The sequence below is a fragment of the Rhamphochromis sp. 'chilingali' genome (assembly GCF_963969265.1).
Source record: "Rhamphochromis sp. 'chilingali' genome assembly, chromosome: 1".
In the NCBI taxonomy this organism is placed as follows: Eukaryota; Metazoa; Chordata; class Actinopteri; order Cichliformes; family Cichlidae; genus Rhamphochromis; species Rhamphochromis sp. 'chilingali'.
In genome coordinates this window covers 59,982,512-59,993,853 of record NC_137929.1, presented here as the reverse complement: position 1 = coordinate 59,993,853, position 11,342 = coordinate 59,982,512, and the positions used below count along the sequence as shown (strand labels likewise).

The 11,342-nt window shown below is 43.2% G+C and overlaps 1 protein-coding gene across 1 annotated transcript; it reads right to left on the bottom strand.

Moving 5' to 3' along the window:
• Positions 1 to 6,885: 6,885 nt before the first annotated feature.
• On the bottom strand, positions 6,886 to 9,924 carry LOC308411176 (cell surface A33 antigen-like). Its single transcript, XM_080904960.1, has 3 exons — positions 9,643 to 9,924; positions 8,408 to 8,770; positions 6,886 to 8,176 (listed from the first exon to the last, which is right to left on the bottom strand). The coding sequence occupies exons 1-3, from the start codon at positions 9,710 to 9,712 to the stop codon at positions 8,040 to 8,042; spliced, it is 570 nt and encodes a 189-aa protein (XP_080761086.1). The 5' UTR covers positions 9,713 to 9,924; the 3' UTR covers positions 6,886 to 8,039.
• Between the last annotated feature and the right edge of the window lie 1,418 nt (positions 9,925 to 11,342).

Here is an 11,342-nt window from a genome sequence, read left to right as displayed (position 1 = left end):
ATGGAAAGTCTAACTGTTGTATGTCTTTGATCTACATGTTTATCTCATGGGAAATAAAGTTGCTATTGTTTCAGTGCAGTTTTTTGACAATTCTGAGTGGATTGACACAGTACAGGTCAAAATGACCCGCAACAAAATCAATGTCACTTTTTTGTTCTTCAACATAATACAAGGGTTAATTTCCAACACTTGCATATGATCTTCAATTTGTAGCAGATCCACTATCACATAGCAGCTGGAGCAGTCTCCAATGGAGGTCAGTCCACTGCTGCCACCTGTGGCCAAATACCATACCAAATACCAAGATTAACTTGTGACACATCTGTACCTGCTGCTATGATCACATTGAGTAGAGGCTGAGTGGCTGCACTAACCCCTGGTACATCCAAATCTACCCACAAACATGTTGAAAGATGCAATCCCAGCAATGTGGATTGTCAACACTAAAAACAATCAGTAAGCAAAGACAACAGGGATCAATTTTCTCTGTTTATTTAGCACCCGCAACATTTGTAGTTGCCTTCTGCACAAGGGAAGTCCACACACACTGTGTGGTACCACTTTCCACAAAAAGTGCAATCTGCAAGATTGAATGAGATTATCAGAGTTGTAAATGTCCAGTTTTGTTTATTGATCTAAGCCTGAACAGCGACGCGTAGTGTCCAGTAAAGGGCTCTGTTGTTTAGTTAGCGGCAAGCTGCACTTCCAGCTCAGACCGGTTTTTGTGGCGCACATGTCCCAGTAGGCAGCTCTCAATGAAGCGTGAAGCAGCGTGATACCGGACTCTAGCGAAATTAACAATTTGCAGCGCTTGGAATGCGGAGCGAGGTACATGTTTTAAGTTGTATTTCTTTGCTTAACTGATATTTTGTTGTATTTTCTGCTTTATTTGAGTTCATATTTGTAATAAGCATCTAAGAAAATGTATTTTGTGTTTCTGTTTAGTTTTCACGGTGCATTGGTGGACCTCAGCACTGTTTATTGTGCTGTTTACTATATTAGAGGGAACAGAATTTATTCCATTTGACAGACTAGTTGCACAATATGGGATCAACAAGACAAGATTTTTAGAATATCAACAAATTAAATCCATAGTAAAAAAGAAATTTAACCTCAGTCAAGTTGAATTACAAACACCACTAAGTGCGGCACATTTTCTTACTCTTAAATCCCCCAAATTATTATCTAAAATATACAGAACACTTTCTAAATTAGATGAATCAATATCCCTTCCTATTGCAAAGTGGGAAGCAGATTTATCAGTCAGCTTAGACCAAAACTTCTGGTCTCAGATTTGCTTAAAAACCTTTAAATTAATTAAAAATCCCAGTCTGCAATTAATACAATACAAAATACTACATAGAGTGCACTATACAGGTCATCGGATGTTCAAGATGGGCTTTACATCTTCCAACAACTGCTCACACTGTCAAGGCAATACACCAGACAATTACATCCACGCTCTTTGGTTCTGTCCACCAGTGCAAAAGTTTTGGCGCGAGATATGTGAAGACTTATCAAAGTGTCTGAAATGTAACATTCCAACTTCCCCCTTAGTGTGTCTACTGGGCAGCTTAGATAATGTCACTTCAGAAAAGAATATAGCCCATATGGTTTTCACTGCCCTATGCATAGCCAAGAAAACAGTCCTCATGAACTGGAAAAATAAAAATAATCTTAATTCTAACCAATATAGAAATTATCTATTAGATTACATTAGTCTTGACACAGCCTCTGCCACCACATCAGATCAATTGCTCTGGGCTCCTTTTATCAGCTCCATCACCTAGTGGGGGTGGGGGGTCATAGTTTGGTCCCGCCTTCACTGTTGTGATTGGTGTGGGGGTAGGGACAGGCTTAGGGCGTCGGGGGGTTCCCCGGAGGCATCTTCCTTGGGGGGCTCAACCCGGGGTAGCGGTCATGTCCGGTTGGGGGCTCTGTTGGCTCTCAGGTGACTGTTTCCTCGCGGCTGCGTGCAGCGGGGCTAGGGGAGGGTCTGTGCTGACGGACGTGGGTTACTGACCTTGTAGCCTGGCTGCCCCTGGGTGGGTCCGGGATGGGCGTGAGGTTCTGGGGGCGCTCCGTCTCCGGGCTGGGGCCCGGGCCGGGCTGGGGCCCGAGCCGGGCCTCGGGGGCTTGGGTCCTGGTTGGTGTGTTGCCGGGGATGTGGGCGGGTGGGTGCATGGGGGCCCAGCCCTGGAGCGGGGTGCCGCCGGTGCGTCGAGCCGCCTGGGGGGCTCTTCAACTGGTGGGGGAGATGGTCACATCTGCAGGAGCTTTCCTCTCCTCAGGAGCTCCCTCTGCAGGAGGGGGAGACACAGGAGAGGTGGAGGAAGATCTCAGCCTGGGCGTTTACTGTCTTATGTAGTCTGGAAGATGAGTGGATGGTGGGGTGGGTGCAGTTTTCTCTGTGGTGGGGTTGGGTGAACTGTCCCGGGCTCTGTGGGGCCGGGAGGCGCTGCTGCACTGGGCCCCGGTCTGGATGGGCCTGGGCCCTCTTTCCCTGGCGGGTCGCGGAGTGTGGGAGTGCCTACTGGGGTCAGCGGGGGAGCTGGCCCCAGGGAGGGGTTACCTGCCCCTCCATTCCTTCCCTCCCCATCTCCAGCTGCCTCCCTCTTTCCGCTCCACCACAACCACCCACACATGCAGGGCCTTGGAGTAGGGGTATGTCACCAGGGTGCAGAGGAGGCTACCCCCCCCTCTGTCCCCTTCCGGCTGCCTCTGCCTCAATTTTATCCCACAACTTAGACATTCACATTATTCACACTCTCATTACACATACATATAGGATCTTGGGGGTGGGCAAAATCACGGAGTCCATATTACCATAAGGGTGTACACCTCACCCCTGGCGTCGTTGCCCACCTCTCAATTTTAAATACACTTAGACATTGAGGGCTATCAGGAGGGACTATGCGCTTACCTGCTGCTCCTTGGCAGGTAGCTCCATGCCCTCCTGGGTTTTAATTGCACCTTAGAACACACATGCATCAACACTACAATGAGCGGGTGGAGGGAGGTTTGGAGTCTTCTCCCACCCCCATTCTCTGCGGCCTGCTGGAGCGGGAGGGCTAGGAGGAGTTGGCCGTCCGACTGCGGTCTGGAGTGTGGGGCCTCCCTGCTGCTACGGAGTCGGGGCGGTCTGCCTCTCCCCACCGCAGGGAAAAGGGTAACACCACCTGGGTCTGGGTGCAGTTCCCCCCTCCAGGGGCAAGGGTACCTAGACCCGGTTTGTAGAGTACGCTTGGGGAGTGTGATCGTGTGTACAGCGTCTCTTTATGTCTGTCTCCACGTTGGTTGAGTGTGGAGTGAGTGCATATGAGAGCATGAGGGGGGGAATGGATGTTTGTGTCTGTGTGTGCCTGTATGTCTGTGTCTATATGTCAGGTTGGGTATCAGACACCACCTCTCTGGGGACACCTCAGGCCCTCCAAGGTTTGGAGGCCTATCTCCACCCCTCCACCACTTCCCCTGCCGATGGCGGACTCCCTCAGGTGTCGGTGCGTTGGTGGTTCTTTGTGTCTGGAGGTGGGCGTCCAGGTACACACCGGCTCACTCCTTGGCGGCCGCTTATCGGGGCCTGGAACCTGGGGCTCGCTCGGGCCACTTCGGAGGTGGGGTGCCCCCGGCCTCTCGGCCTGGGGCTCGGTCACTCAGGCACAGCTGGCTGCCGGCGGAGCTCACGGGTGCGTCACTGCAACTCCCCCTGGCTTCTGCTCCGCGGCTGCTGAGTGAGCCCTCATCTGGGACTCTCCTCAGCTCTTGCTGGGACAGTGGCGCGGCTGCCCCTCTGTTGGTCTTCCATGGTCTCTTGTGTTCTGGGGGCCTCTGGATGTCTGGAGTTTTGATCTCCTCCATACCTGCTTCATACCCTGGAGGACGGGGCTGTGGCCCCCCCACACTCCCTAGCAGATCGTTACATGGAGAAACCTTTGGAATACAAGCACGCTGATCCACAGGTATGCACACGGGTGTTCACTGCTCGTAGACTTAAATTACACCTTTCTTGGCTACTACTTCGAAGCACATCTGTCCTGCGTACTGCACAACAACATTGAATATTTAGTACTTACTGCTGTTTACACTTAGCTAGATTAATGCGATGGTGTTGTGTTTAGTATGTTGCTTTGTTTTTTTTTGTTTTTTTGCTTGTTTTCTATTCTTCTCTCAACAGGTGATCCAGGAGATTCTTATTTTTTTTCTCCCCCCCTTTCTCACTGTCCCTCTCCCCTTCTGTTTTTCCTTTCCTTCCTCTTTCTTTCTCCCTTTCCTATCCCTCACTCATGTCTGTCCCATCTGTAACATCTGAAAATAAAATATAATAAATAATAAAAACAAAGATCGACCAAATGGACCAATACGGTAATGCCACGAAGATCCATTTGGCAAAGTAAATCCATTGGGTATCCTTGTTGGTCTTCAGACAACAATTCTGATGGCTAAAGAACCAAATGGGACAGGCGAGAAAAAAAAAAAAAAAAGATTCTGAATGAATCTCAAAGTAAAAATTACTGCACCCGTCGAGGCTCTCTCTATTTCTTCCTTGGTCCGAGGGACTGCTACAAGAGTCATTGTCTGACTGTTTATTACTAATCACCTGCTGTACATTCACAGTAACTGCCATCTTCTTACAAATGTTTATTAGATTAACCACACTTATACAGACTGTATATAACTACCAACTCTAAAATGTTTGTTCGCAGAGAAAAGACGCAGACAGACTGCGCTAACGGCATGTGATGTTACAAAACTAGTGAAATATTAGTCAAAGGAGCTTGCAAAGAAAAGCGTCTGGACTTCTTTAAGTTGCTTGAAGACGTTTCACCTCTCATCCGAGAAGCTTCTTCAGTTCTAAGGTCAAATGGTGGAGAGTCCCAGATATAAACCTAGTGGGAGTATCCCCCACAGAGGGGGGCATCTTTCTTGGCCTCAAGACAACAATTCTGATGGCTATAGATCCAAACGGGACAAAAAAAAAAAAAAAAAAAAAAAAAAAAGTAGATACAGGTCATTTAAGGGAGGAAACACTACGAATATGCAAAAGCATTTACTCACAAAACACGTGATAACCTTAAATGAATGTCGTGTTTTTAATTCCGCTCCGGACTCGTGAATCTCAACCCAGCAGCAGCGGTAACGTTTGCACGCCCTCTCCCGTTAATGCGGCAGGTAAATAATCAACTAACAGTGCATATTATGTTAGCGCGATCTGCCTTATTACAAAACCTGCCATTACTGTGCATTTAGGTGACCATGATGAGAGAGACAGAGTTTGGCTGGTGCTCGCTCTCGCTGGCAGTTCTCGCTGCAGTCTACCGGTAGCGTCTCCTTTCAGGCCAGGATAGACTAATGTTACCGAGCAGTGACTAAGTTTGTGGTAAAAGGCTTGCACCCATTTGCCACAGCAGATGCCCCCAATTTTCGGTAAGTGAATGTGTTTAATTGTAGGCAGGGACATTACTGGATATTCTTGTGTAATTGCTACAGAATAATTTATGTTATACTTTGTTATTGCTACAGAAGAATATTTATTTTATTATTTTACATTTACAATTTTTTTCCGCGGGGTCCCTGTGACACCACATTGAAGAGCCATGGATCTCTTAAGATCTCACTGCTGGGTTTGTAAGGCCATGCTACTCCTAAATTTCTATCTTGTTCAAAGAGAAGATATAAAACAAAGTTTTGTTTTTTTTTTGTTTTTTTTTTTTGTCCCGTTTGGATCTATAGCCATCAGAATTGTTGTCTTGAGGCCAAGAAAGATGCCAAGCGGATTTATTTTACCAAGTGGATCATCATGGCCTTGCCATATTGGTCCATTTGATTGACCTTTATTATAATTATGAATTTATTTTATTTTCAGTTGCAAACGGGACAGACATAACTGTGGGATAGGACAGGGGGAAAGAATGAAAGAAAGAGGGGGAGAGAAAGAAAGAAAACCAAAGGGGAGAAGAGACGGTGAGAAGGGGGGGAAGAGAGAAAAAAAAACAAACAAACAAAAAAAACAAAAAAAAAACAACTCCTGGGTCACCTGTATGGAGAAAAAAAAAACAGAGGAGACAGCAAACAACAAAGAGCAACATAATAATAGAAAAAAAAAAGCACCATCACAATAAACTAGCTAGTCATAGATATCAATAGTTACTAAATAATAAACGATATTGTGCAGTACGCAAGATAGACAGCGCACAGTGTGCTTTGAGGCAGCAGCCAAGAAAGCTTTAGTCCGCGTCTGTGAATACCCATGTGTACACCTGTGTGCATACCTGTGTGGATCAGCATGCTTGCATTCCAAAGGTTTCTCCATGTAATGATCTGCTAGGGAGTGTGGGGGGGCCACAGCCCTGTCCTCTATGGTATCAAGCAGGTATGGAGGAGATCAAAACTCCAGACATCCAGAGGCCCCCAGAACACAAGAGACCAAGGAAGACCCACAGAATAAAACAAAGTTCTAAGCTAATCGACCTTAGTGTTCTCCTTTTTTAAAAAGAATCGAATCGTTAAACAGAATCGAAAATGGAATCGGAATCGTGAAAATCGTATCAATACCCATCCCTAATTATGGGATCTGTAGTTTGTGTGTTATTAGCGTGTCACATCGCCATGCATAATGACGATAATAAATAATACATTTATAAATCTATATAAATTGATCTTGCGGGCTGGATATAAATGTACGTCAAGCCAGATGTGGCCCGCGGGCCTTGAGTTTGAAACATATGACTTAAAGAGTGTCTAGATTATTTTATTATGTATCATTGTATCATCATATCATATCATCATCTAGCAGAGATAAAAACCTGCATCAGCTGCTCCAGAAAAAAAAGAGAAGAGTTACAGCCACAAAAAACACACGAACAGACTGAATTAACAACAATAGAGTCCTAGTTTTTTTATGTTTTTTATTAGCAAAAACGGATTCAAAAAGAGTAAAATAAAACATTACAAATGTAACAAGTTCTTGAAATATTTAAACTGAAATAACAACCAGAAAACAAACAACCAAAAGAGTCGTTCATGGAATGAAAAGTTCAATAAAGCTTCACACATCAGAGGAAACATCTGCCTAATATATAAACATTCATAGATTTGGTTTCATGACACTGTCAAAATTACTGTTACTGTCTGTGATCTCCACATGAGGATGAGTCTGTGTGGGTCAAACCTCTCAGAATGAGTTTGATCTCACAGATAACTGAACCTGAAGATGAAACAAACACACTCACTCGTTCTGATGCTGTAACATTCTGAGCTCATGAATACTGATGAGAACCAAACTATGAAAAAGTAATTTGCGTTTCCACAGAAATGTAAATATGCACAGCTAAGCTCACAAACATAAATCTGACATTCACTTTTCTCTACAAACTAATTTAGCTGCCTCAGACCAAACATACAATCAAATGATGAAAACCTGTGTGTGTTTGAAACATTTAACATTATCAAAACTGAACATGACTACTAATTATACTAATTTACAATTGTCCAATACATCAGAAGCCAAACACCCTCAGTGCTGGAAATATATACATAACAATGTATGTTGTTAACAATGCTAAGAGTAACAGTGTCGGCTTTAGTAATTCTTTCAACAGTATGCAGCATCTACTGTAAACGTGTTTACTACTGCAGGCTGTTGATTAAAATGTCTTTGATTCTTCTTGGATCCTTTTGGGTCTCATTCCTTCTCATTTCTCCCTCAGATGCTTGAGAATATAATTTTTTTTTTAATTCTTAAATTGGATTTTCAAATTACAGTTAAAATAACCTGCAATTTAAATAATTGCAGTTTCCCATTTTCAGTTGATAAATGTGCTGCACCTTGTTCTCCACCTTTTTCTTCTTCTTTTTGATTATCTGTTATTTTTTCTTACTTGAGGAAAAATTTGCTTTTTCTTTAACATTGTCTCTGCTGTGAAATCTTTTTGGAATGAAGCAGCTCTTCTGGTTTTCTACATGATGTGATTGTTTTAGTTTCTGAAAGGCCTCTGCTTTGTGCCTTAGTGATACAGGCGACTCTTACATCTTCAAACATGCTACAGTTCAACAGGAGACTGGTATGAATCCTGAGTCTGCTGTTGTTTACATTTTCTGTAGACCAGAAAACCAGCAACAAGCACAACAGCAACAGCAGCAGAAACACTCAGACCGACGATCAGTCCAACAGGTCCTCCTGCAGGTGAGAAACAGGTGTGAGGTGTCAGGTAGGTGATGAGTGAAGAACAGAACAGAATCCATTTCCTCTTCAAACTGCTGTCAGACATTATCTACTGCACTCTGATCACATCACTCAGACCAGCTGCTTTCTACAAAGTCTCATCAACAACATCTTTAGAAACAAACATCAACAACCAGGAAGCAGCTTCACCTCTGATCACACACACACTCAACTCTACTCACTCACCTGGAGGATCAACTTTCAGTGTGACGATACTGATGGGGTCACCACCCAGATTAGCTCTCTTCTTCATGTTTGTTCCTCTTATGAAGACTTGACACTCATATATTCCAGTGTCATTAATCGTCACATCCTTCAGAATCAAAGACACGTCTCCATCCTTCATCTGTCTGTCCTGCAGATCCACCCGGTTCTTAAAAGATGGATGCTGGTAATCTGGGTCAAATAACTCATCCCGGTACAAAATAACATATTCGTCTCCCAGGTCAGCTCTGCTCCACTCTACACCGGTGATGCTGCTGCTGTTGTTTGGAGCTCGACATGGTAGCATGACATTCTGTCCAGGCTCAGCTGTGATGATTTTCTGGTCTGAAAGTGAAAACAACACAGAGCAGAGAGGTTAAAGGTCAAAGTACAACTGTTCACTTCGACAGCAGCCAATGAGAGAACCACAAACACACTCATTGCTGTAGTATCATTTTCAATAAATAAGAGCAGGACCTGTGTTATATAAACATTTATACAGTGAAACGTGCTGATAATAAGTGAACATAATGCGTGAGAGAAAGCAGCCTCTCATCATAAGACACTGTGAGTCTCTGCATGCTGCCTTTATGGAGCTACAGCTGTTTGTATACACTGAACTAAAGCTTTGTAGCTGTATACAGGGCTGGATGTAATGAAATGTTCTTAGGGTGGTGTGGAAATCAAAGGTAAAATCAAAGCCATTTCTTTACACATATCGCAAGTGTAACATTGTGTAATGTGCCTTACAATGTAAACAATGATTCTGACATTTCTTTGTACAACCATTTAAAACTCAGGGGCAGATCTGCAGAGGTGGCATAGAGAGGCATGTGCCAGCCTAATATAATCTGTTGCCACAACTTAACAAACAACAATGTCCTATATAAAACTACTGTGGCACTAGAGGTGGCAAGAGATCATTTTAGGGTGGAGCATGCCACTCCATGCCACCTCTGTAGATCGGCCTCTGGCAGTATACTGACTCCTGAAACTACAACGCATCACACTGACAAACACACTACACGTCTTTGTCTCTGTGCTGGAAACTGCATCGCTGACCAAGCGGGTAAATCCACAGACACCAACAGACCTCGTGATGCCGTCACACACGCAGACGCTCAGAAACTAAATGTTTGGGAAGTACCATGTAAACCAGACTGAAGTTTATTCCTCTTTATCTGAGAGGGAAACACCGTTTGGTTTATAAACCTCACCTGCAGAGACAAACACGAAGACACCGAGAACCAGCAAAGTCGAGCAGAGCGACGCAGTTACAGGAAACATTTCCGTGTTTTTGTTTCTGCCGATCTGACTCTTAGTTTGTTCTAAAAGTCTGAGTCTGTTGGTATTTTCAGTTAATAACAGAACCCGAGTTAAAACTGACTACATGAGGTTAACTTTGAGGTTTAAATAAAGCTGAAACATTTGTTTTTCAGACACTCGTTCAAACTCCGCACTTTCAATGTCTCTTAAGGAAGTCGCGTTAAAGTGACGTTTGGTACGCCGCGCTGTATGATGACCATGAATAAGTGCGTCATGACTAAGGCGGTGAAATGTAATGTAATGATTTCTTTGAGAGATATCAATGTGAAAATCAGGTTAATTCTCTTTTTCACAGACAAACACTGTTTGTTTTCTAACAGTTAAATTTCGCCTACATTCAAAAACACAAAGACACCAACAAGCAAACAAGCTTTACTGATACAGGCTTCTCTTACCCAGCATCACCACCTAAGAAGCTCTGAGACATTTCTAACCTGCTGCTTTTTACTGGGAGGCTGGAATAAATCCTGACTCTGTCTCTTATGTTTACTGTAGATCAAAAAACCAGCAAGAAGCTTTCAGACCAACGTTCAGTCCAACAGATGATGCAGGTGAGAAACAGGTGTCAGCTGTCAGGTAGGTGATGAGTGAAGAACAGAACAGAATCCATTTCCTGCAGATGTTTGTATACACTGAACTAAAAGCTTTGTAGGTGTATACAGGGCTGATGTAATGAAATGTTCTTAGGCTGGCAAAATCAAAGGTATTTCTTTAAAAATATGCAGCTGTTGCATTGTGTAATATGCTGTAAAATGTAAAACAGTGTTTCTGACTTTTTTGCACAACCATTTAAAACTCAGGGACAGATCTACAGAGGTGGCATGGAGTGGCATGTTTATAAACCTCACCTGCAGAGACAAACACGAAGACGCCGACAAACAGCAAAGACGAGCAGAGCGACGCAGTTACAGGAAACATTTCCGTGTTTTTGTTTCTGCTGATCTGACTCTTAGTTTGTTCTAACTATGTGAGTCTGTTGGTTTTTTCAGTGAATAAAAGAACCTCAGTTTTTAAAAAAAAGTTTAAAAATGACTACATGAGGTTAAATTTGAGTTTTAATAAAGCTGAAACATTTCTTTTTCACTCATACTCATATTCATACTCAACACTTGCATCATTTTGTAGGATGACCATAAGTAAGTTCGTCATGACTAAAGCGGTGAAATCTAAAGCAGGTCTGAGTGTTTAACAGGTTCAGTTCTTGAATGATCTCCACAGAACAACACAAACATCACCTCTCTCATCATCAATCATCAGCTACATACTAAAGACCATCATCAGCCAAAGGACTTTAAAATGACGTCACTGTATAAAAATGTATATTGTACTATGGAGGAGGCAGCATTTAGCTGGAGCCTCCATAAAACCACAGAGAACTTTCTCCACCTTTGTACAAAATAGTCAAACACTTACTTTTTTTCTGGATGAAATCTGTAATCCTCAAAGTCTTTTCTGATCATCATGATGGAATAAAATAAATAATAAACAAATAAATAAAATATTTATTTATTTGTACAATAAAATAAAAAAATAAATAAATGGACCTCTGTACTAAACATCCAGAGAACAAACTGAGCTGTGCTTCCTTATC